The sequence below is a fragment of the Ursus maritimus genome, unplaced genomic scaffold (genome assembly GCF_017311325.1).
Source record: "Ursus maritimus isolate PB19 unplaced genomic scaffold, ASM1731132v1 scaffold_11, whole genome shotgun sequence".
NCBI classification, from domain to species: Eukaryota; Metazoa; Chordata; class Mammalia; order Carnivora; family Ursidae; genus Ursus; species Ursus maritimus.
The window spans coordinates 5,102,681-5,129,698 of record NW_024423453.1 but is presented as its reverse complement, the minus strand read 5'-3'; the positions used below and the strand labels follow the sequence as shown (position 1 = coordinate 5,129,698).

At 36.4% G+C, this 27,018-nt stretch overlaps 1 protein-coding gene across 5 annotated transcripts in view; it reads right to left on the bottom strand.

Annotated features, from left to right (window-relative positions):
• Window positions 1–299: 299 nt before the first annotated feature.
• Window positions 300–27,018, bottom strand: part of SEC24B (SEC24 homolog B, COPII coat complex component) — an 84,735-nt gene continuing 58,016 nt past the window's right edge. For 2 of the 5 annotated variants that reach the window (XM_040626222.1, XM_040626224.1), the window contains 18 exons: window positions 26,753–26,937; window positions 23,986–24,088; window positions 21,705–21,831; window positions 21,001–21,110; window positions 18,983–19,095; window positions 16,174–16,292; window positions 15,744–15,799; window positions 15,068–15,274; window positions 12,767–12,890; window positions 12,184–12,342; window positions 11,099–11,272; window positions 10,354–10,464; window positions 8,728–8,903; window positions 7,969–8,106; window positions 4,236–4,340; window positions 3,335–3,427; window positions 1,435–1,538; window positions 300–1,191 (listed from right to left, as the gene is read on the bottom strand). In XM_040626222.1, the coding sequence (XP_040482156.1) occupies window positions 1,077–1,191; window positions 1,435–1,538; window positions 3,335–3,427; window positions 4,236–4,340; window positions 7,969–8,106; window positions 8,728–8,903; window positions 10,354–10,464; window positions 11,099–11,272; window positions 12,184–12,342; window positions 12,767–12,890; window positions 15,068–15,274; window positions 15,744–15,799; window positions 16,174–16,292; window positions 18,983–19,095; window positions 21,001–21,110; window positions 21,705–21,831; window positions 23,986–24,088; window positions 26,753–26,937 (2,319 nt within the window). In that variant the 3' untranslated portion in view covers window positions 300–1,076. Of the gene's footprint in view, window positions 1,192–1,434; window positions 1,539–3,334; window positions 3,428–4,233; window positions 4,341–7,968; window positions 8,107–8,727; window positions 8,904–10,353; window positions 10,465–11,098; window positions 11,273–12,183; window positions 12,343–12,766; window positions 12,891–15,067; window positions 15,275–15,743; window positions 15,800–16,173; window positions 16,293–18,982; window positions 19,096–21,000; window positions 21,111–21,704; window positions 21,832–23,985; window positions 24,089–26,752; window positions 26,938–27,018 lie in introns of those variants that run through there. The other 3 variants (XM_040626223.1, XM_040626225.1, XR_005833858.1) reach the window with 2 other exon arrangements.

Genomic DNA, 27,018 nt, shown 5'->3' with positions numbered 1-27,018 from the left:
TTAACAGTCACATATAGAATAGTCAATATGTCATGAAAATTTTCTTGCTATGAATGTACAGGAAAAAAATGCCTACTTTAACTGAGAAAGACAAATTAAGATTATACCTAGTCAATACTTGTATGTATTTTAAAAGTGACATTGGTTTTTTTAGAATACAAACAGAATGAGTACTTGCTAATATCCAGAAAGTAATAAAAACGAATGGATTCAAATACTACTAAATTTGAGTAGTAAACTCTATTATGTCCTATATTGGAAGTAACACCAACCCTCCGCACACACAAAAAACCACCAAATATTGTCAAGCAAAATATTTTTAATTAGTAGGCTGATCATAAATAAATCCACATAAAAGATTTAACAGAATTACAAAGAGTTTTGTATTTCTTTTGTGGACTCAATTCATAATACGCATTAGTCAACCTCATTCTCTGTGACAAAAGGAGTTGTCGTCCAACAATGCAGCACAGTTTAAGCAATTCATATTTTGTAGTTACATTTTTACATTTTCTTTACAAATGTAACATTTATGTACATTATATATATATTTTTCTATAGTTCATGTACTGAAATGCTATTGTTTTTACAGGGAAAATATTGAATTCATGAGTACAAATCCTTCCTTGTTAAAAAGTAATTCCTATAAACAAGTAACACGGTACCACTGCCTTTTGGCATCTTTTGTCAGAGTTCAAGTCCAGAAATGTTATGTTAATTATCAGAAAGAGGAAGTGATCTAATCTGACATTATGACATATCAATCCACAGAGCTACCTCAACGTGCCGGCTCGTAACGACGGAGTGCCGAACCGCTGCGCTCCTGGAAATGTGTAGAAACCAATTCAAAACAGACTCGGTGAGACAGCATCATCATTACCATTAATTCAGGCTGAAGAAAATCTGTCAAGTTCTTGCTTCCCCTTTACCTTTTGCCAAAGCCCCAGGGTGCTATGCTATGCGTGGTGTCTTGTAACAGCAAATGCCTTCATTTCAAATATGCTATGTGCTTCTCTGACAGACTATGCTTTACCTAGGCTATGGATTATTTTCTTCTTATTCAGTTTTATTCCACTTCACTTACAAATCTGCTGCTGAATGTGAAGCAAAAATTCATAGTAAGAGAATGCGGCTTCTGTTCGGTCTTCAATCAAATGTTGAAAAAATTCCGTTTTGGCTGGACTCTCATCTCTGAAAAAGTGAAAAAAGGGTATTTATCTAAAGATGCACATTACTATAAAGAATAATTATTCATTAAAAAATTACTAATACATGGGGGCTTTAGGAAAATGGAACACAGGGGATATTAATCAATTAACAGCATTCTCCTACTAGAATACATTTGCATAATATTTAAAGTTTGCCCTGAAGACAAGGAATTTCACACAGACGGCGCAGGATAAGACAATTTCATAATTAAGTTACAGTACTCACTTTACCACGTGAAGAACTGGGCTTAATGGTCTGTTGTCTCTAAGCCAAGTTATAAAGGATCTCGCTCTTTCTGATGAAAGTGTATCTAGCTCTGGAAGATATGTCTGGTAAAAGTAATATAATTAAGAAATTACTTCCTTTCTCAGAGACTGTAGCAATATTAGAACTAAATCATGACTCATTCCCACTACCACCAACCAACTGCCCGCACTCTATTCCCAGCCCTAAAGCAGCAACCAAACGGGTGAAATTTAAATTGTTCACAAATCTGTTTATATTTTCCTGGATAAGTTAAAACATGTTTTATTCATTCATCATTCATCCATTCATTTTTAGAGAGAGAGAGTGTGTGTGCATGTGCAAGCAGGGAAAAGGGGAGCAAGGAAGGGGAGAGGGAGAGAGAAAATCTTAAGCAGGCTCCATACCCTGTGTGGAGCCCAAGGCAGGGTGCAATCTCACAACTCTGGAATCATGACCTGAGCCGAGACCAAAAGTCAGACTGAGCCACCCAGGTACCCCCAACACATGTTTAATGGTAAGTATGTCACTGATATTTTACCTGCATTTATTTTTTCTGAGTAAGTCAATAAAACATACATAATGATTAGTACGTCACTGGTATTGTATTGTACTTTTAAGTTTCATCTAAAGGAAACATGCAAATGAAAGGAGCTATCACTAACTTCTAAATTTGCTCAACAGTTACAGATTCCATCCTCTTCTAATAATAGCCGTTCTCAGAGAATTGCGTGTTTCCTTTAGTCCCTAAAATTTAAGGACAAGGGACATCCAGATAGCCCACAAGACGCATGAAAAAATGTTCATCATCACTTACCATCAGGGAAATGCAAATCAGAACTACAGTGAGATATAAAAATACAAAAAAAAAAAAAAAAAAAAACCAAAAAAACCCCAAACCCTACAATTGTCACCTCACACATGTCAGAATGGCTGAAATCAACAACACAAGAATCAACAGGTGTTGGCGAGGATGCAGAGAAAAGGGAACCCTCTTGCACTGTTGGTGGGAATGCAAACTGGTGCAGCCACTCTGGAAGACAGTATGGAGGTTCCTCAAAAAGTTAAAATAGAGCTACCCTACGACTCAGCAACTACACTACTAGGTATTTACCCAAAGGATACAAAAACACTAATTCAAAGGGATACAAGCATCCCTGTTTATAGCAGCGTTATCTATAACAGCCAAGATATATGGAAGCAGCCCAAGTGTCCATTGATTGAGGAATGGTTAAAGGAGTGATATTTATATTTTCTTATATATATGCCACACACACACACACACACACACACACACACACATTGAAATATTACTCAGCCATAAAAAAAGAATGAAATCTTGTCATTTCCAACATGGATGGAGCTGTAGATATAATGCTAAGCAAAATAATCAGAGAAAAGACAAATACCACATGATTTCACTCTTATGTGGAATTTAAGAAACAAAACAAAGGGGAAAAAAAACAGAGGGAGAGAGAGAGAGAAACAAGAAACAGACTTAACTCTAGAGAACAAACTGGTGGTTAGCAGAGGGGAAGGGGTGAGGGCTCGGGTTAAACAGGTGATGGGGATTAAGGAGGGCACTGTGATGAGCACCAGGTGCTGTGTGGAAGGGCCGAATCACGATACTGTACAGCTGAAACTAATATAACACTACGTTAACTAACTGGAATCAAAATAAAAACTTAAAATTTAAGGGTGATAGAAATGCTCTGAAACTAAGATACTGGTGACTGTTGTACCACACTGCGAATATAGTAAAAACTAATGAGTTGTGTACACTTTATGATAATTAAAATGGTGAACTGTGTGTGAATTTTATCTCACTAAAAATTTTAAACAAACAAACATATAAAAACTTAAAACTGTAAAAGCCACTGACCATTTTCTGTGGTATTGATGCAAAATTAGGATACCCAAGTACATCCTCTATGAAGTTATTGTCACAGCTTTTTCCAATCCAAATGTAAAAAACCTAAAATGAAAGAAACAACAAAATATTAAAACTCCCTAATCTGAAACCTATGATAGCTAATTTTCTCAAAATTATCAAGCATAAAAGAGGTAAAGTATATGATCTCAATTAAGTAGGGCAACATCAAAGTAAAAGGAAACCTGTAATTGGTACATTTGGAATCTATATCGAGGAATTTAGAGTGGTTCACATCTTCTTAGCATAAATTTCAAGAATTCCCATTAAATACATTTTACCATCTTCCTTACCTTTCTCCCCTAAGAAGGTAGTGCTTTAGCCAGGATAACTGACTCACTGTAGTTCCTATCCCCGTTTTCAATTACTGTCTGTGTACTTTAACTAATGGGCTCTCCCTCATCCACCCTTTTCCTGCTCAAAAGGTATTATTTATGAAGTCATCTTGACCATTCTGATACCCCTCACCACCACTCTGCCCAGCGACTTCTCGTAAACTCCTAATCATTAAAGGCATTTCAGACAGACGACAGAAGTTGAAACTATCTGATAGACTCCTGAGGTCCCTTTGAATTTTATGATTCTAGATGGCAAAATCCTCCAGAACTCCTCTCTTTACTTTTCTATCAAGTATACATAATCCATGACAATAAATAATCCATGATGATAAAAGGATATCCAACTAGAAAGTCTAAAATAAATTGACCTCTTGTGCCAGGTACCAATTTATTGTCTCTCTGTTCCTAATTTCACCTTTCACTGCCTGATCTATGGTAATAAAGCTGGACCCTGTACGTGTGTCTCCTTTTGCGAACTGGAACAGTGGTACACTTTATCAGGAGAGGGTGCTTACAGAGCCACAGTCCATAAGGAAAGCACCTTCTCTTGTCAGTTTTTCTGCAGACAGTTTTTGAAGAGGTGGCTGAGGTACAACCCTGTCATTAACGTGTATTGCACCCTGAAAAAAGAAAAGAGATGGAATGAGCTTATGTAACTATCATCACAGTCTGGAACATAATGGCTACTAGCTCTTTATGAAATACTGAAAAATGACACTTGAGAATTTTGTAAGATGCAAAAAATTACTGGTAATACATTACCACCTTGACTGTAGAATCCCAACACTCAAATGTATTCAAATTACAAAGATAGAAACATGATGGAGTGCCTGGGGGGCTCAGTTGGTTAAGCGTCTGACTCTTGGTTTCGGCTCAAGTGGGGATCTCAGGGTCATGAGACTGGACCCTGTGCTGGGTTGTGCATCGGGCTCGCGCTAAGCGCTGAGTCTGTTTGAGATTCTCTCCCTCTCCCTCTGACCCTCCCCCCGGTTGTGCATGCTCTCTCTCTCTCAAATAAATAAATAAAATCTTTAAAAAACCAAGACAATAACATAAATACGTAAAATGATCTGTCCACTTCCTTCTCTTCTGGGATCTGGATATGTTAAAAGCATGATTATTAAATCTGCTTCAAAGCAAGCTATTTTTTTTTTTTACATTTCTCTAGTAACAAAATACAGAAGACTCCAAAAAGTAGTTTTAACTCAAGGAAGAAAAGACACTACATATTTGCATATTAAAAATAACTGTTAGACACCAGATCTGGTTTATAATATAATCAAAACTGCACTTGGATCAGAAAGAACATACCTCAACATAATGAAGGCCGTATATGAAAAACCCACAGCTAACATCATACTTAATGGTGAAAAACTGAGAGCTTGTCCCCTAAGATGAGGAACAAGACAAGGATGTCCACTCTTACCACTTTTATTCAACATAATACTAAAAGTCCTACCCACAGCAATCAGATGGCAACAACAAAAATAAAAGGCACCCAAATCGGTAAGGAAGAAGTAAAATCTTCACTACTTACAGATGACACGATACTCTATACAGAAAACCCTGAAGACTCGACCAAAAAATTCTAGATGTGATAAATGAGTCCAGTAAGGTTGCAGGACACAAAATCAACAGACAGAAACCCATTGCATTTCTACAACACTAATAATGAAGTAGCAGAAAGAGAAATTAAGAAAACAACCCCATTTACAATTGCACCCAAAATAATAAAATACCTAGGAATAATCTTAACCAAGGATGTAAAAGACCTGTACTCTGAAAACTCTGTAACACCCTAATGAGAGAAACTGAAGATGACACAAACAAATGGAAAGATATTCTTTGTTCAGATTGGGAGAACAAATGTTGTTAAAATGTTAATACTACCCAATGCAATTTGCAGGTCTGGTATAATCCCTATCAAAATAGCAACGGTATTTTTCAGAGAAATAAAACAAATAATCCTAAAATGTGTATGGAACCACAAAAGACCCCAACTAGCTAAAGCAATCTTGAAAAAAGAACAAAACTGGAGGTATCGCAATCCCAGATTTCAAGATACAGTACAAAGCAATAGTAATCAAAACAGTATGGTACTGGCACAAAAACAGACACATAGATCAGTGGAATGAAAAGAGAGCCCACAAATAAACTCATGATTATTTGGCCAATTTAATCTTTGACAAAGGAGACAAGAATATGTAATGGAAAAGGAAAGGCTCCTCAACAAAAGTTGTTGAGAAAACTGGACAGCAACATGCAAAAGAATGAAACTGGATCACTTTCATACAATGTACACAAAATTAAACTCAGAATGGATTAAGAACCTAAATATGTTATCTGAAACTGTAAAAATCCTAGAAGAGCGCACAGGCAGTAATTTCTCTAACATTGGCCATAGCAACATTTTTCTAGAAGGTCTCTTAAGGTGAGGGAAAGGAAAGCAAAAATAAATCATTGGGGGGCGCCTGGGTGGCACAGCGGTTAAGCGTCTGCCTTTGGCTCAGGGCGTGATCCCGGCGTTATGGGATCGAGCCCCACATCAGGCTCCTCCTCTGGGAGCCTGCTTCTTCCTCTCCCACTCCCCCTGCTTGTGTTCCCTCTCTCGCTGGCTGTCTCTATCTCTGTCGAATAAATAAATAAAATCTTTAAAAAAAAAAAAGAAAGTTCATGGTGGCTTTATAAAAAAAAAAATAAATAAATCATTGGGACATCATCAAAATAAAAAGCTTCTGCAGAGCAAAGGAAACCATCAAAAAACAAAAAGACAACCTACTGAATGGGAGAAGACATTTGCAAATGATATATCCAATACGGTTTAATATCCAAAATATATAAAAAACTTACACAATTCAACTACAAAACCCCCAAATAATCCAATTAAAAAATGGGCAGAGGACATGAACAGACATTTCTCCAAAGACATCCAGCTGGCCAACTGACACATGAAAAGATGCTCAACATCACTCATCATCAGGGAAACGCAAATCAAAACTACAATGAGATACCACCTCACACCTGTCAGAATGGCTAAAATAAGCACAAGAAACAACAAATGTTGGCAAGAATGTGGAGAAAAAAGGAACCCTCATGCACTACTGGTGGGAATGCACACTGGTGCAGCCATTGTGGAAAACCACACGGAGGTTCCTTAAAAAATTAAAAACTGAATTACCATATGACCCATTAATTCCACTACTGTGTATTTACCCAAAGAATACAAAAACACTAATTCAAAAAGATATATGCACACCTACATCTACTGGAGCGTTATTTACAAGAGCCAAAGTATGGAAGCAATGCAAGTGTCCATCAACAGATGAATGGATAAAGAAAAAGTGGTATATATAAACCATGGAATACTACTCAGCCATAAAAAAGGAATGAAATCTTGCCACACCATGGATGATGTAAATGGTATAATGCTAAGTGAAATAAGTCAGCCAGAGAAGACAAACACCATATGATTTCACTCATATGTGGAATTTAAGAAACAAAACAAATGAACACACACACACAGAAGAGAGAAACCAAAAAATCAGACTCTTAACTATAGAGAACAAATTGGTAGTTTCCAGAGGGGATGTGGGTAGGGGGTGGGTGAAGGGGATCAAGAGTACATTCATCATGATGAGCACTGAGTAATGTACAGAATTACTGAGGCACTATATTGTACACCTGAAACTAATATGCAACACTATACATTAATTATACTGGAATTAAAAACAAAAAAGGACACCTGGGTGGTTCAGTCTTGTTAAGCTTTTGCCTTTGGCTCAGGTCATGATCCCGGAGTCCCAGGATCAAGCCCCAGGTCAGGCTCCCTGCTCAGCAAGGGAGTCAGCTTCGCCCTCTGCCCCTCCCCCAACTTGTACGAGCTCACTCTCTCTCTCTTTCAAATAAACAAACAAAATCTTAAAAAAATAAAAATTATACTCTGATCACATTAGGAATAGTCAATATCTACAAAATATAAATGGAAATGTCTATTCTACAATTTAGCTTTGTAATAAATATTATAATCAAACCACAAGGTGGTATTTTTGAAAACTCCAAAACCACACATAGTATCTAACATTATTGAACCAAATTCACAGCCAGTGCCCTTATCTAATGTATTATTACTATCACAGGGAAAAAGCAGATGTAAAAAATTGTTACTAATACATTAGCACCTTTGCTGTAGAATCAAGACACTCAATCTATGTAAATTAAAAAATTTCAAATACACTGAAAAAATTATACCTCATCTGTCAATCTGTCTATCCTGTATAAGTTGGGATGAATCATTTTCATCAGATGAACAAGTGGCTGACACTTTATCTGACACATGGCATATACACGATCATCCAGGCGTGTGCTTGTACCGGTTCTAAATGCTTTCTACAAGAAAAAAAATACATATTTTTCCAAAAAAACATAAATATAGATCACTATCAAAACAAATATATATACCATCACAGTCATGGAAAAAGCATGGCCTTCGAAACAGATGTGGATTAAATTCTCAGCTCTGACATTCAATAGGTAGATACGTGAGCTAGCTATTTAGCGTCTCAAAGCTGTATTCTCATCCTAAGAAAAACAGAGAAAAAATACCTCTCTAAGCTGCGGTAAGGATTAGATAAGATGGTGCATGTACAACAACTATTACAGTGCCTAAGCCTTGGAAAGGTGTTCGATGGACAGTAAATTCTTTCCTTGGAGTCTCCTTCCAGAAGCACATACATACTAAGAGTGCGCTGTAAGCACAGCATTGTCCAGGCTGCTCCTACATACTAACGACTGAGAGCATATGGTTTCACAAGAGTCATCATGTGTTTTTATATACTTTAATCTTCTGCTGATCTATTGTTTCTCAAAACTTTTCCAAAGCTAAGCTGCAAAATTATCTAGTTAAATATTAAAAAACCCAGAAAACTGGCTTTCATTTCTTCATCTATGTATTGAGAATGTATGAAACGTATATGATACATATATGAAATAGTGTAGCTAGAGAGCTACCTGCTTGAGAAGGGCCAAAACATAGAGAGGAAAGAGCTTGAGGGAGTTGGGTGCTACGAGCGCAGAGTGCTGTAAATTTGAGACCGTTGAGCCATATGCAGACAGCGAATCCACCACAGCGTTCACTAAGGCGTCTCTTGCATCTGACAGGCTGGACGAGATGGACCGATCAACAGCTATAAAGCAACCAAAATGAAAATGCATTTAACCACTAGATTCCAATGAATGCTATAAGGGGTTAAAATTTACATGCATTACTTAAGCAACCAACAAAAATTCTGTTTTTAGGATAGAAAAATACATTTCATTTGCCCCTTCATTTTACAAGTGTCTGCTCATTATATAATTTTTGTGAAGTAAATCTGCGTAATGCTCACAATCAGAACAGATCTAGATTGTTTTGGCTCTTTCTGCTTTAGTCTCTTTATATCTGAAAACACTTAATTGCTATTGATATTAGAGAATGTATATCAACCATTTGTATCTGAGAAAGCTCTAGGGATGGTGCTGTTATTCCAACAGAAGTCACATATATAAAGTATCATTTTTTTTCTGCGTAAACAATGTAAATTCTGCAATCTGAGTATCCCTTGTGATCCTCTGAAATCTTCTGTCAAAGCATTCCCAGGTCAACAAAAAAGAGAGAGCAATTGAACATAGGTTCTCATACAGACACTGAAGAGCCAGATAATAGTGTGAAACTTATTTTCTTCTAAGTACATATTTTATTAAACTAGAGAGGGCCTACAGATGTGCCCAAGTATTAAAAATAAAATTATACTGAAAAACAATCAGTTATAATATATTGAATTTAAAATATAGAGATAAAAATAATTAAAAATTGGGATGCTTTCATAAATGCTATTATAATTTTTCCCCAAATGAATAATAATGACTATTTTTCTCTAAGACTACATGAAAAATAAGGTTCACTTCACACCCAAAAGGAAAATTCACTGAAAACAAAATACTCAGTGTTACACTGATTCCCCAAAAGATTTTTCTTTTAACTTATATACAATAAAATTTACATTTTTGGGTATAACTGTATGGTGATTATATGTCAAACACACAGCCATATAATCGCAACCACAAACAAATTACACAACAGTTTCATTACCCCAAAAATATCCACTGATGTAGCCTCTTTGTGGTAAAATTTTCTATCTTTAACCCTGATAATCAATGATCTGTTTGTTCTTCATCCCTATAATTTTCCCTTTTCGAGAATGTCATATGAATGTATGTATGTAGTCTTCTTGAAGCCTAGCTCCTTTCAGTTAGCATAATGCCTGTGACAGTCATCCATGGCTACTGACATATCAACAATTCATTTCTTTTTATTACTGAGTTGTATTTCTATGGTATGGATATACCATAGTTTGTTCATCCAGTTACCAGTTGAAGGACATTTGGGCTGTTACCAGCTTTTAGTGATTATGAAGCCCCCAAAGATTTTTAAACTAACGAATTAATAATGAATAAATTATAAGAACAGTCCAATTCACCGTGCCGTAAATGAAAATGCACTAAGTAAAGGATTTCTAGGGTAAAAAAAAAATGCCCAGGTTCCAGTTTTTAGGATAGAAAAATACATTTCACCTGTTCCTTCACATTTTTACTCACCCATGTTGGCCAGAAGGCAGATGGCAGCCTGTACGTCCACTCCTGCATAGACGTCCGCTAGCGAACTTACTACCGGCAAACAGAGCGTGTGCACTCTAATTCTCCGCTCACCTACATGAAATGATGAAGGAAGGTCATTGCAAAAACACACTGGGCCAAGAGAGAAATAAAGCAAACAGGTCAAAACATTATTCAAATTACTGTTTTGATTGGATCAAATCATCCACAGGATTCTGAAATGTAAAAACAAAGTTTTACAAGTAACATGCTTTAAAGAGAATCAAAACACTCCCCAAATCTGTAGACTATGAATATATACTGTATTTTGTAAATAGCTGAACATTAGGTTCTGGTTTTTATTTTAGTATCATTTTAAATTAGATGTAACACAGTAAAATGTTAGAAAACCTGACTGCTAAATAACTAACGTGGGCCTTATGTGCTACATAGAATTTTTTATCTTATGGGGCAAAAAATAATGCTAAGGATGACATAGCAGGATTTAGCATGAGTTTACCAGACACATGTGATCCTGAGAATACATGACTTCCAGGAGTCAAAAAAGATATTAAAGATTCAAAAATGAGTTTAAAGAAAACCCAAAAACAGAACATGTATTTGATTAACTAATGCAAATTCCATTTATCTCCCACTGTATGTTCGTTCATTCTTTCTCCCCATTTCCCCAGCATGTAAAAGGAGGGGAAAACTACTGCTGATTGTATTTCATATCTGTTAACATTACCTTTGCTTGATGTATATAATAGGGCTGTCTGAAAGCACACTAAGGAAGTATCCGTCAAATTTTCTTCGATTGACAGTTGTACTGCAAATCCAGCATCAGGATTGATGTTGGCAAGGGATAACAAATCAGTGGAACGGACAAAGAAGTTTCCGTGAAAAGTGTGCATTGAAAGACCTAGGGAAGAGAAAACTTGCTATAAAAGAAGAAGTAACAGAGGTATCTTTACCTCAGGCTAAAGCGACTTTTATTTTTTATTTTATTTTTTTAAAGATTTTATTTATTTATTCGACAGAGATAGAGACAGCCAGCGAGAGAGGGAACACAAGCAGGGGGAGTGGGAGAGGAAGAAGCAGGCTCCTAGCGGAGGAGCCTGATGTGGGGCTCGATCCCATAACTCCGGGATCACGCCCTGAGCCGGAGGCAGACGCTTAACCGCTGTGCCACCCAGGCGCCCCTAAAGCTACTTTTAAAAGTAAAACCGGTCTCTGATTTTGAATCAAAAGGATAACTGGGGAGTAGGACTGGGGCGTTAGCAGAGGTTCTACCAGTTCAAAAAAAACAATGCAGGTTATATAAAAGGGAGAGCAGACATTTAACTTGTATTGATAACTGGTCTTATACTTTCTCATATGTGAAGTCAGACGAAGATCTAATATACAAAATGAAACAAGTAACGGTTACAGTACAACTCATTTAAGAATTAAAATTAGAGAGATTTCCTCCAGCAAACGTTCACGTAAAACTTGAGGCAAACTGAAGACTAATTGAATGATGAGGAAGGCAAAGAGCACTCATCAATTTTCATTTACAACCTTCCCTACTCCTCTAATTCTCCTTCTAAAATCACGTCCAATATGGCTTTCTCGTAAGTTCTTCCTAATAAAGCAAACATTACTTTTGTTCATTTATTCAAATTACTTAAGAAACTGGGCAATGATTACTCAATAACTACACATATTTAAAACAGCTTACAGCTAACTGGACCAGCAGAAAGTCCTTCATGAGGAAGGATCAGTACAGGCAATCATGGATATTAATTTTGACAAAAGGATATAATATAAAACACAACTTTTATAATTTCATACCTTTCGTACACCTTATTCTCATAACCGCTTCAAATCCAATTTTTCTTGTGAGATACCGTTTTAGGTCTTTTTGTAACTTTTCTGCTTGTGAAGGGTTGTGAGTATAGTGGAAAGACGGATAATAATAGATGCACCCTGCGGAGTACTTGGACACGCAAGCTTCAGAGAGAAAGAGAACAAGTATTAGCTACAGAAACAAGAAATCCTGTAATAATATCCAGTAATATCTTACTTGCCCAACAAGAGAAGAGCTTCTATGTCATGAAAAAAATCTGTCATAACGAGAAAACCTAAGCTGTCAAAATAAGGATAATACGTAAGTCTGAGAAAACACAAATATTTGTAAAATATGTGATAAGGTTTATTATTAAGCAAAATGGTAAAGGAATTAGATTTTAAAAACAAATAGTAATAGCATTTTAGATATGTCAAGTGCTTTACAGTTTATGGGTAATTTTCATAGATATTATCTAATTCACATGCTTTTACCCCCAAATATTGAGAACTCTTAATAAAGAGTTTCGATTTGACTATATGCTAAAAATGTTTATGTAAACAGATGAACATGATGATATCTCCTTACCTAGAGAAGCAAGATCAGAATACTGTGAACTTAAAAGGAACAGATCCACTGCAGTCTGCTGCCCTGAGCAATCTAAAGCCAGTTTCTTATAAAAATCAGTTGCAGGCCCAAGATGTTGTACAACCTAAGTCAACAGGTCATAAAGTAAGAGCCAGAAACCTTGCACTATGCACACATTTCTACATCTCTCTCACAATAATGAAGAGGATATCCTTTGTCCTCCTATCACACTAAGGAAGTTTTTTAAATGTCTAGGTAGTTGGCAAAGATCCTTTAAGAATAATAATTGCTAACATTTATAAAGCACTTAAAAAGCACTGTCGAGATGTTTTATATAAATTTAAGATACCTACATTTTACAGAGAAGGAAACTGAGGCAAAAACTAGATTAAGTAACAACCAATTACATAGTTATTGAGTGGTGGATGCTGGAATTTAAACCTGCCAAGTCTGGCTCCAGAGTGAGTGCTGTTAACTATTAATATAAACTGTTCATAACAACGTGGAAGAGTCATAGATTAAAGAAGGCTTTTTCTACTGGTATAAGGACACTTGAGCTGAAAAGGTGGCACCGGTGAGAGTTAAAAATGCAAGAGCCAGGCTCCAAGTTCTTTAAGCTACATTGCAAAACGAAATGTTTCAATCCTCTTAATCATAGTGTACGATTACTATATTAGAGTTTACTCAGATATGAAGAAATACGTAAACCAGCACAGGCATTTAAGCTTTTGAGTCCCAGGCAGGTAAAGAATATTTCTAAAGTTAAATGAGAAAAATAAAATAAAACTGCACTGAAGACTTCACTAACACGTAACTACCTCCCTATGTTCAAAACCTCTCCATTCTACAATGGACTGCAACGGATCAATGAACTGGATGCTAGCTGTACCTGATGAGTTTAAAAAATACGCTGGCCCCAATTTATTTTAAAATTAGATTTTTTTCTGAAAAGTAACTTAAAAATGCTGTTGCTATAGAAAGTGAAATACGGCACTATTTTTCTCGAGCAAATTGGTGAAGAATAAAAAGAGCTGTAATACTGAATGATGGCTAGAAGATTTGAGAGTTTTAAGAGTACCGTTGATTAAAAAAAAAACCAAGTAAAACACATCAATAACTTAAATAAAGCTTATACTCTGTGACCCAATAATTTTAAGAATTTTTCCTAAGGAAAAACTGAATGTGGCTAAATATTTATGGCACTATTAAAACTATTTAATTCATACTCATAATTAGTTGTAATAATATTTCCTTGAGGTCAGACAAAACTTATACACAGCACAAAAATGATTCTAGTTCATTTATTATTTGAAATAAGGGATTAAAATACTCTGACAAAATCTTCATATAAAACCCAAGTAATATTCAGCCTCATAGTCTTTTTTTAATAGTGGAAATACTGGAGACAACTATTTAGTAGCTAGGAGGCAACTAATTAAATTGAGTACTTTCATATTTACTAAAAATATTTAATTTTTTTTATTTTTCAAAGTTCATTTATTTATTTTTTAGTAATCTCTACCCTCAGAGTGGGGCTTGAGCTCACGAGACTGAGTTGCATGCTCTTCCAACTGAGCCAGCCAGATACCTCTAAAAAATATTTTTTAAAGATAATTTTCAGGGACCTCAGAAAATGCTCACAATATACTCTTTCAATGAAAAAAAAAAAAGCCAGTTAAAAAATATCCTATATATGTATGATGCCCAATTATGCTTATTTGTATGTGTTTATATAACTAAACACTATTTTCTTTTTTTTTTTTAAGTAATCTCTACACCCAATGTGGGGCTCAAATTCAAGACCTCGAGATTAAGAGTCTCACACTCTACCAACCAAGCCAGCCACGTGCCCATAAACGCTATTACCTTGAGAGTAAAGACTACTGATGGTTTAATTTAGTAGACAATGATTTGTATTACCTTGGTAATTAAAATGTTTATGAGTACGAGCATGTTAAATTATAATACCTCAGATGTAGTAAGTTTTACCACTTGTACAACAGAAAAGAGCACTGCAGCCAGAAAACCAAGTCACACCTTTACCATTAGTTATTTAACCTTTGGCAAGTTTAATCTGTTTTCCTCATCTGTAAAATGGAAGGACTACAGTAAATATTTTCTAAATTTCTATGACTTGCAAACCAAGAAATAAAACAACACAAAATGATAATTTGATTAAACCTACTCAGCAGAGCTTTTACTATTAATGAAGTAGAAAAGTAGAAGAATTAAGAAATAATCACAGTCTGTGGAGGTACAAACACCATCTTAAATATGACAGAGAAACCAAATATATAATACCTTTGTGCTTGATCTCTGATTAGGATCTTCTCTGGACTGCAGAAGTCCTGCACCCAAGGAAGGTAACTGTGTCTGAAATACAGACACACGGCCACCTGTTGGAGACATCAATTTAAAGGCAGCCTGAAGAGCAGGACCAAGCGCACTGTGTGTTTCTCTTGTATTGGTGAACATACTTGGTAATGCATTCAATAAGTCTTTTATAAGCTGGGAAAACAAAGATTAAAAGTTGAATTACTGAGAGGACAAGGCAATTTTCTTTTCTTTTTTTTTTTTTTAAAGATTTCATCCATTCATTCGACAGGACAGAGACAGCCAGCGAGAGAGGGAACACAAGCAGAGGGAGTGGGAGAGGAAGAAGCAGGCTCACAGCGGAGGAGCCCGATGTGGGGCTCGATCCCACAACGCCGGGATCACGCCCTGAGCCGAAGGCAGACGCCCAACCGCTGTACCACCCAGGTAGGTGCCCCACAAGGCAATTTTCTTCTTTAAAACATACTGGAGTATAATATATACCACTCTATCCTGGGGGACCATAAACTGAGTGGTCAATAGATATGCTACCTACATTGTCTATACGGTACTTATATACCAAGTAAACAAATGTTAAGGATTTTAGTAAACAGCTGAAATAATGGAAATGTTTTCATACTTTAAGGAAAAAAATCTATCTCACCTCTTTACTTTCATATAGATTCACAAGTAAGCTATCCGGTGTAGGTAGAAAAACATCTAAAGGGAAAACATATTTTAATCAAGAGATATATCAAGTCAAAAGAATATCATCAATTTAAAAATCTTAGTTTTTATCAGGCCATATATATAATGGGTACCACAATACTGCTTTATCAAATATAAATACACACACACACACACTCTGCATACACCTTACACGTGTGTATGCACACATGTGTAAGTACACAAACAAGCACAGAAAACTTAGAATGAAGTGTTTTCCAGGAAACTTTTTTCCCCCCAGGAAACTATTTTGAAATAAATATCAAAGTACACCAAATTATCCTTACAGCATTTTGACAGGATGTACTGTCAAAAAAAGTACCGTCAATTCCAAAATCTATAGTTAGAAAGACTTATTCACTGCTTACCATCTATATCAGACACAATCAACATCTGAGGCTGTGATAATCCTTCTTGTAAATTATAGAAATGAATAGTGCTATCAAAGGTCATAAATCCTATTCTTGTTCGTGAATCTCCAGGAAGCCTAAGTATAAAAATAACAATTTTAAATTCAAAGTTTTCAGTTGCATATTTTATTTAAAAAAATAATGAAATAGTAAACTAAATCTAAGAATAACTACACGGGCTTTTTCATAGAGGACAGAAAGTTATTCCTCCCTAAACCAACATACATCAGAAAAGACCAAGGAAAACATCCCATTTTCAGATGAAGCCAACATGTTTAGAGTTAATATTTCAGAAAACTGAACCACGTTCAAATAATAAACCAAAACTAAAAATGAAATGATTGAATAATCAAAGATTTCTTGGGTGCCTGGGTAGCTCAGTCAGTTAGGCGTCTGACTCTTGATTTTGGCTCAGGTCAATGATCTTAGGGTTATGAGATCAAGCCCTGAGTTGGGCTCCACTCTGGGTATGTGGAGCCTGCTTGGGATCTTCTCTCTCTCTCCCTCTGCCCCTCAATCCCTGCTCCCCTCATGCACGCACTCTCTCTCAAAACAAAAAAACCCCAAAGATTTCTTGCTAACTTTCCTCTACAACACCCTCCTTTAACTAAAAATTTACTCATATTTTCAATTCTAATATTACAAAAATAATGTATCTAGTTTAAACAGTTTAAGGGCAGAATGACAAGTACTTTCCAAGAAAAGACAATGTAATATAAATCAGATTTTAATGGAGCAATTTTAAATAAAAACCACATTTAAGAACATCAAGACATTTTATCATCAACCTTTCAGAAGTTTTCTGCTGGAACTCAGTATTCAAAAGTAAATGCCTTGGCAAAAAGAACAAACTATCATCTCATTGCTTGTTGGGTTCTCCTTATTGATAAAGTGGATGCCTCATCTTACAAAAGTATGTTTCTATATACCACCAACAAACTGCTGTTGTATAATTTTATATATAATAGTTATATTATTTTAGCAATGTTTTAAAAATATTTTTGAATATTGTAGGATGCCATAATAGTGTGCATCAAAACAAGCAGTCTTATTACTATTATGCACGACTGATCAGGCTAGTCAGATGGTCTGCAAACAAGGCCAAAAAGCAGTTCAGAGACCAGAATGCACCAAGTTATGCAGGTGTTCAGCTTACCAATACTGGTCAAGATTTATGATGTTTCTACAGACAATGCTTTGCTCCTTTGTAACTGCTAAGGTCAATGAGTGTTAGCGTCATCTGTTACCAGTTAGAATGGAGACTACTTATCTACTCTTCTTCAAGCCCAAAATTCAGCTGGAATTGCTCCACATCAGATTCCTCCTCCTCAACGTTGTAGAATAGCCCTTTCCAAAAACGTTACCTTTTTACTTTCCCAATGCTTCTATTTTCTGCTTAATTAAATATATATACATGTTTTAAATGATTTTCCAGGGGTGCCTGGGTGGCTCAGTCGTTAAGCGTCTGCCTTCGGCTCAGGGCGTGATCCCGGCGTTATGGGATCAAGCCCCACATCAGGCTCCTCCGCTATGAGCCTGCTTCTTCCTCTCCCACTCCCCCTGCTTGTGTTCCCTCTCTCGCTGGCTGTCTCTCTCCGTCAAATAAATAAATAAAATCTTTAAAATTTTCCATTTCCGATTTTATCCTTTTGGTTTTGCATAGTTTATTTAACTCACAAATAGTTAGTCAGTGGTCTGGCTCCTATTTCTAGGGTTATGTACCCTCATACATTTTCAGCAAGCTGACTCTTCAGTTTTAAAACTATTTCTTTGCAGAGAGCCGTCCATTGCCATTCACTGTTAAAGCTCTGACTAAAACAAGGCAAATGCTTCAATCAAGGATAAACATATGAGAACTCCAAGTTACTAACAGAAACTAAAAGCAAATCATGTAATACCTCCGGATATTTTTACCTCAATGTTATCCACTTACCACAGGCCCAGATCAGTGATATGCAGACTACTGTGGTAAGAGTTAGCACTTAATAGAGGAAGGACTCTCGAGCTCAAATGGAAGATGGGAGAGAACCTTTTGGAATCACCAAGAGTACTTCTGACATAACCGGCCGCACTTCTCTACACATGTCAAGAACCAATGCAGCTGTGAACCACTCTTACTAATAACCTTAAGTCATATCTCTGTGGCTGTTGGGAGTAAAAAACAGAAATGTACTACTTGGTTTTCCAGAGATTTGGAAGGCTCGTTTTTAAAGCTAGTTGAGGGTCTCCTTCATGACGAATACAAGGCAGGAATTAGAGCCAAGTATAAGCAATCTATCCTATACCCTGTTTCCACTTTCACAATACAGCTCGTTATCAATGTGCCAAATCGAAGAGTTCAGTTTCTGGCTTCCTGAAATCTTCAGCACAAAATCAATTCCTTCTTTCCCTTTATCTGGCTCATTTTCTCACCAGGACATTTAAAACTAATATGAAAAACTCCTTGCTCACATAAATTTCAGCTCTTATCCAGGTCCTCGATACCCTGGCCAGTGCTCAGATCTGCTAAGTCAGAGGAACAGCTGGAAGAAATCTAAATTCCTCAGCAAGTATTAAACATTTACAATTCTATGATTCAGATACCAAGTCATAAATTGTAGTAATCGAAGCAGCAGGACCCTTAGTCTGACATGGGCAAGAAGTACTCTTGCAGTGAGAGAGAACTGAAGTCAAACTGTAAATAAAAACTAACCCCATAAGTTGCTAATAAACATTTCACATTTATATATATTTGTACACACACATTATGAGTAAAAAGACTTCTTACTTGTCTAGATTTTCTAACAATGACTGGCACAAAATTGTCAAATATCCGGCTTCCACTGCATTATGAGATACATCTAAAACAAACAAGTAAACTGCAGGCTGAGGAGGACGAAGCTGAAAGGAATGAAAATAATGTAATTTATTTAGTAGGCACAATTTCTTCTTTTTATAACACTATTACTACTGGGTATTTACTGAGTAAATGACACACAAAAAGTACACAAATAGGATTGACATTTTATAAGATCTTACGTGCTAATGAAAATGACATTCCTTTAACATTTTTCTTAGGAAGTTGGTTATAGATTAAGCATAATAAGGCAGTTGTTAGGTGCCCCCAGGTGGCTCAGCTGGTTAAGCGTCCAACTCTTGATTTCGGCTCAGGTCATGATCTCTGGGTTGTGAGATCCAGCCCCGCGTCAGGCTCTGCGCTGTGCAGGGAGCCTGCTTAAGATTCTCTCTCTTCCTCTCCCTCTGCCCTTTGTACCCCCCACCCCCTGCTCTCTCTCTCAAAAAAAGGAGCTGTTACACAGTAATGGTTAAATAGATGGGCTAAATGTTTTCCTGATCGACTGCTGACTGAGGTATCTTTCAAGAAAAAAAATCAGCTTATTTTTTAATATGAACATCTATATCCCTTTCGTACTCCAGAAAAACATTGTTTTTTTACATTTCTTTTTTAAAATCTTACTCCAGAAAAACATTGTTTTTTATATTTATTTTTTAAAATCTGACAACTAGTTCTTGGGTTACCTGGTGGTGGCTAAATCCCAAGGGTTAAGTGCCAAGTAAAGGAAGTCCTTGTGATGGTACCCTAAGTATGTTAAGTCATTATCTGCTAGAGATGTATACTGAATACTGTATATTTATAGGTTAAATGATATGATGCTGGGATCAGCATTTAATAAACTCCAGGGTGGGTGAGGGGAGGGGGCACTAGGGTGGACTGGGGAATAGATGAAATATATTTAGAAAAATGCTGACAACTGTTGAAGCTTGGTGATAGGTAAGTAATAGTTCACGATACTATTATCTCTTTTTTGAAGTATGCTTGAAAATCAATGTCATAGAAATATGAAAGGATACATAATTTTTTTTTTCTTAATATGCCAAACAAGGATCACATGGGTCATACGGCAAAAATTAAAGATTAACTTCTTGCTTCACCACTTCAACTAGATTAAGATCCTCAGGAGTCAGAACAGAGTTGGGAATGTAAGTAGTAAAGAAGGTAAAACGCTGAGAGTGAAAGTGCCCAAGAGAAAAAGTTTACTACAGTTCTTATGGAAACGGACAAGGAAATAGTAGTTACGCGGGCAGATGCTAAAGTGGACACAGAGGACCATAAAAATTACAAAAACAAAGAAAGAAATGGACCAAACAGGAATTTAATACACATTAGCTGTCTCTGTTCACCTTTCCCCACTAGCAACACCTTCCGTTTTTGTAGACAACAAAGATTAGTAGTAAGGGTACTGAAGAAATGTAAGTTATTATAAATACATTTAAAATGAGTAGAAACAGTACACATGACGAGCAGAACTTAAGCCAAGAATTTGTTTTTATCAATGGAAAAAAGAAGAATGAGATCTTATAGTATAATTAAAGAAAAGGTAGAATCTGGTGATGAATCAGTAAGACGGCAATTATCTTTAAGAGCTTGAAAACTGCAGTTTTTGGCAAAAACATGAGTTTTTCTGTTTGAAGATCTTAAATATTACATGGCAAAAGAATATTACATTCATTTCATGTCAGCAATCAAATTAAAATGGCAACAAATTGTAAACAGTGCTTATCATAAAACACTACTACTGTTTCTTAGTGACATAACTGCATTCTTCTAGGACATCAAGTAACCTTTACAAAGAGTTTTCTATCTGTGAAGTATAAACTTTCAGCATTATTTAAAAAAAATTCACACTGGGACAATTCAGAATTTCTCAAGAATTCACCTAACAGCAAATTATAAATGACCAATACAGTTATATCCCATGACTAATTTTTACATTGAGTAATTACCATGTAATCTGAAGAAGCAATGAACTCCACAGTTGAATTCTGAACTTCTGGTCGTTTATGAGGCTCTCCATAAGATCGAGTGAGGGGATTATACATAAATTCTTCAGGAACTAGGTAAGAATTAGAAATCGAGTACAAATTTAGTAACACAATTTGTAACTAAACAAGACATATGCATACCAAGAAATAAATACCTTTATCATCAATATTTATGTAAGGTTTACAATGGTTCTGTGAACATCTAACGATAAAAAATGCTCTTTGAAAAATATATCAAGATTAAAAAAAACCCTTATATTGTGAAATCAGGTGAGGAAACCAGGACACAGGCAACCTTGCTTCTTAGGCTTATGTCCTATTTATTATATCATATGACATGGAAAAAAAATCAGACAGAAACACAAATTTGAAAGCAATTATACTAAGAGGACCTAAGAGATAACTAAAGGGGACAACAGACAGACATGGCACAATTAGTCTACATGACCTTCACTACTTGTTTTGTGAATAGTTTTTTACTTTGCCCTTACTGTCACTCTCATTATCAATCATCCCCAGGCAAGATGAAGTGTCCCTAGCCTATATTCTCTCCATTAAAAGTGGCACGGAAGTTTTTAAAGCAATGAAGAGAGAGACCAGATAATGACAAAAAATGTCAAAATGTTTAATATTAAACACACTTATTTTAAGAATCTGAAACTCACCGTCATTCACTCTATAGCACAAATTGCATTTCCATCTACGTTGATCGATGAAGGACACAAAAGGGTTGATATACGTTCGACAAGATCGGCACCTCACAATGGTATTTGATGTTATCACTGGTAATTGCTAGGAAGTAAAATAAAGACGCTGTAGCAGAAAAAGCACCTCAGGGAAAGAACGGAACGCAGACTGCTCTGCTCCACAGACAGAACAGAAACCAGAACCGTATTTTGAAATTCAAGCATTTCCATAAAATCCAGTGACGTGCTGAGCAACACAAGCAGCTGTCAAGTTTTCTCCCTCTTTGTCACAAACCGTAAGATAACACCAAAACGAAGTCAAACCAAATGCAATCGAAGTTGCTGGCCTGTAAGAAAAGCGTGGTTGGCCACGAAAATAATGTCACCCGGAGCTCATCAGCTAGACTCCAGAAACCCCAGTGAGAAAGAAACACATACCACAGAGAACTGTCCCTGTGTTTGCTGCCTGACAGCACCGCGCACTGCCAGCCACCACCGTCCTGACGGAAGCGAGGCCACAGGAACCAAGCACAATGTGCCTCTTAAAAGAAATACACGAAAAAAAATGTGTGCGTGTGAGAGTTTTAGATGACGAAAGGCAGAAGTCCTACCTAATTCTGAACGAGTTATTTTTTAAGAGGGTGAGAATATTACGGTGCTAAACTTAACAAAAAAGAGACCACTGAAATGCTGGTAATTTTAGTGATCTTTTCAAAAGTGTTGAGGGGGCAAAGATTACAAATTATGCTATATAAAAGCAAACCTATAAATCTGTTTTGGACTGCTTCAGAAAAAGGAAAAGGAAAGAGAAGGTTTGGGAAAGGAACTTTATATTCAATTTAAGAAATTCAGAAAATATGAAAAACACTAAGAAATCACATTTTATTCTATCTCCCTGAATTAATCCCTGATAACATTTTAGTATATTTCCTTCTGGCATTCTTTTTTCTATTTCTACATAAATATTTATATGTTTGTATTTAATTTCTTTTGCATATATAGTTTTTATTACATAAGAAATGACATAACACTTATGAAAAAATCAGGAAATACAATTAACTGAAAATAAGAAAATAAAGAATTGCCCAGAATCCAAAGCACAGAGGAAGTCACTGCTGCTAATTTGTGTATATACTTCCAGAAGGTATCATATATGGCATCTGTGTTTAGACAAAAATTCTCACCTATGTGTATGGGAAATTATCTTGGTTTAGAGATAATGGCTGAAATAGTATTACAGGTGAGCAAACAGTATTTACTGAGTGAATAAATTCAAGGTATTTATTGCACATTTATAATTATTTTATTTTCTATCCACTCTGCTCCTTCTATGTATCCTAGCTAGTATGAAAGTTAGCTCCACGAGGAAGCTTATTAACGTTTGTATCCTCAGCATCTAGCATAATGGGTAAGTTTATACACATTTTTTTTGATGAATGAGAGCAAAAGAAACTCAGTAGCAATAAGAGGAGTAGAAAACCACAGTAGTAAAAAAAAAAATGTGAGGGAGAAATGCACCTTACAGAGTACAAATAAAATGTATCCGGAGAAACTTAATTTCTGAAGTTTAGAAATTTTAAAGATAACATATTTGCATAAAATACCAGAACTATATGTAAAAATCCAGAAAGCTTAGTATTAAACCAACAGACTGTGGAAGCTTAAGTAATGTTTTCATTCAACAGACCTGAAGCACCTGGACTGATTACTACAGAAGTTATTTGCTTCATACAGTTAGGAGCCAGCATACAGCTCCTCCCACCCCCAAGGACACCACTGCTGGTGCTCCCTTTATGTTTTAATAGACTCCCAAAGTTAATCTGTTATGGCCTTTCCAACTTCCAAACCTATTAATCTTTCAAAGCCCAGCTCAGTCCTCATCACTCACAGCAAACCTCTGCTACTGCACCCAGAATCACTTCCCATATCATACTCCTGGCCCAGGTACCTCGTAGAATTTGGTTAGGTACATGTATTAGTTATCCTGCACCATGGTTATCTGTTGTTATATCTTTGTCCCCTGTTAGATATAAATTTCTTAGGGGCAAGGTCAATGACTTAGCACCTCTGGATTTACCAGTGCTTAGTTAGGGCCTGTCACAAAGCAGGTAGCTAGAAAATGTTTGCTGAGTTGAATTTGACAAAAATGATTATTTCGAACTTAAAAGATGAGAAATTTTCCAAGAAAATACACACTCAAAATACGCTGCACATAAACACACGTCAGCACCCACAGGTATTTTAAAATATGTTACTTTACCGTCAAGTCTCTGAAGGGATGTAACAACAATCCTAAAGGAAGCTTAGCTTTATTCAGCAAAGCCTGTGTCTGCGGAATATTTGTCAAAGTACACCGAAATGAACTGCAAGAAACAGAGACCACACGGACTATATTAGCTATCAAATATATATATATATATATATATATACTATCGATAGTTGTAGATAATCGAGAGAATTTAAGGGCATAAATGAAAATCATCTGGGTACGTTATATAACCATAACTAGGAAGATTCACATTACGCTAAGCAGGCATATATGCAATATAGGTCAACAAACCTAAATAAAGCACTCAACATTTTCATGGTGGAAAAGTACAACACATTTGGGCAAAAACATTATCACTAGCATGTAGAACATGACTAGAAGGGAGTGAAGAGGAACACCAAGTGCACAGGAATACCTCTGTATCTTTAATAATGCTGTTTCTGCTTTACTGCCCATTTTTCACCTGCTGAAACTCCTTTGATGAGAAGCAAAGTATTGCTTCTTCCAAAATCACCCTTCCCTCTGATCACAAGTCAGAAGCAATGCTGTCTTCCCCTGTGCCCTGAGATCAGTTTATGCTTCTATGGTATCAGTCGGCTTTGCTTTAGTTGGTTGTATATCCTGTCTTTTCCACTTGAGATCAGTGATCACTTTGTCCTGTGTCACCCTAGCACTATTCCTCTCCTAGAGAAAGTGTTTATAACTTACTAAGTACTCATGTAACTTACTAAGTTGTAAGTTAAGATCAGTAGACATAAAATCAATAAAGGAGCAATCAAGGAGGTAAGCAGCAGCAGTACTGGAAACCAGGAAAGGATTTTAAGAAGAGCGGCTCATAGTATGTAGAGACATTGAGATTTATTTTGACTCCAGGCTGGTGTTGTTCCTTGAACACTAAGATGATCCCTGCTTCAGGACTTCTGCATTTGCTGTTCGTGTAGCCTGGCACACTTGCTTCCCAGAGTCACGTGGTTTGCTCTCACACTTCATTCAGATCTCCACTCAAATGTTAACTCCTTGGGAAAACCTGTGCTGACTCCTTAGAACAGCCAACCTCCACCCTCACTACTCCCTACTTCATAGTAATATTCTGACATTACATTATACAGATGGTCCCTGACTTACATGGTTAACTAACTTATGACTTGTTGACTGTTCATAGTATGCCCTCCCTAACAGGATAAAGGTTGCAAGAGAGTGGGAACTCTATTTGTTTACTGCTTCATTCCCAGCATCTAGAAACAGTGCCAGGCCCTTAACTTAGAAGGCATTCAGTAAATATTTATTGAATAAATGATGTATCTTTTTATGTAGGCACAATTATTATTCCTGTTTTAAAATTGACAGTATTGAAAATTTGTTCAGAAGTTTGCAGAGCCTTATAGCTACTTATCAGTGGAACCATGGTAAGAACCTGAGCCTAGCCAACTGTAAAGTCTACACTCCTAAATACTCTGCATTGTTATTTTGGTAAGAGAGAGATTTTCACAGAAAAGACATAACTGAGTAGAAACATACACCATCCACTACCTATGGGATCTCTTCATACACACACACACACACACACACACACACACACACACACACTAAATTCACCTACTTAGATTCCGGAATGCCTAATCTTTCAAAATAGAAGGCCAAAATCCACACACTCATAGACCTGAACTTACATTCACAGAAATGGGCAGCTGTTCTCCTGTTAGGATCAATGACTGTATGTTTTCATGGCAATGATCTTGATACTGCCTTAGGCACTGATTGGGGGTTGGTGGTAGTATATGGCAGAAAAGGGGGAGTCCTTGGAGCAACTCCATTTTCTGTTTTCTGTACTGGAAATCTCCATAAGATTTTGATTAAAAAAAGAGAAGCTTACAGTTTTTTAACAAGCCAGAAAACTATTGCCTTAATAAAGGAAAATACTGGCTGTAAAGAGGAACACTAATTCTAGATGCAAGGAAGCAGACACATGTTCTGTGAATCAGAGTTTACTTTATGAGGGACAGAAAGATGTTTCCTAAGACGCATCTGGGTGCAGAAAAATACCCTACTTTTAGGGGAAAGAAGTACTGAAAGCAAACAACAAAGGAGAACTCTTGGTTCTGAAGGTCCCGCGAGGCGCGTGACATTGTTAGCTCATCCACCCAGAGGAAACGCCAGGGTTTGGTGGCCACCAGATGCAAACTGTCAGCTACACTTCTCCATGAGGGGAGGAAATATTCAATAAAGGAAATCCAAATTTAAATTTGGGCTGGATAAATAAGCCTGGGGGTAATGGTCTTCGCATTCTATGCTGCATGGGAAAAGAAAACTCAGAGACAAGCCATATAAACCTGTTCTTGGGATTATGTAAGTGCAGTCAGTGTCCTTTGCAAGCAAAGACTGAAGGCATACATTTTTAAAGATTTCACCTTATTTGAAAGGCATCAGAAATTATTACTGGTGAAAAGTAAGGAAAAAGAAAATTAAGACAAATATAGTTAGATCTGGGTTCCTGAAATCCTTCACTCAACTAAAAAAAAAAAAAATTCTCCTGCATTAGGTAATAGGGAATAGGATTGATGGAGACAGAGATGGAGGCAGGAACAGGACCTAAAATGAATTTTACAGCTAGAACTTCTGTGTGAAGTAAAATGGAAAAGTCCCCATTAACAAAACTTCCAATCAAGGAATTAGTATCATATCACTTTTACTAGTTTTGGAAGTCAAACATTTCGGACAAAGTATATTACTGACTAAAGATCATAAAATGAATACTTACTCTGGGCTACAGTTTAATTTTTTGAGGTCGACATTCAGGTTAGGTACAGGAGCCCAAACAGGAGTCGTAGGTAAAATATTCCTCTCCTGGGTAAGGTCTACAGGTCTCAGACTTTCTGGTTGTGGAGAACTCTGAAGACTCAGTCCTCCCAGACTGGAGGACAGCTGGTTCATACCAGGGTACTGCTGAAAAAGCAAACAAAACAAACAAAAGAACAATGTAACAAGCATGAATACAATATACTATATTATATATAAGATTTTAAC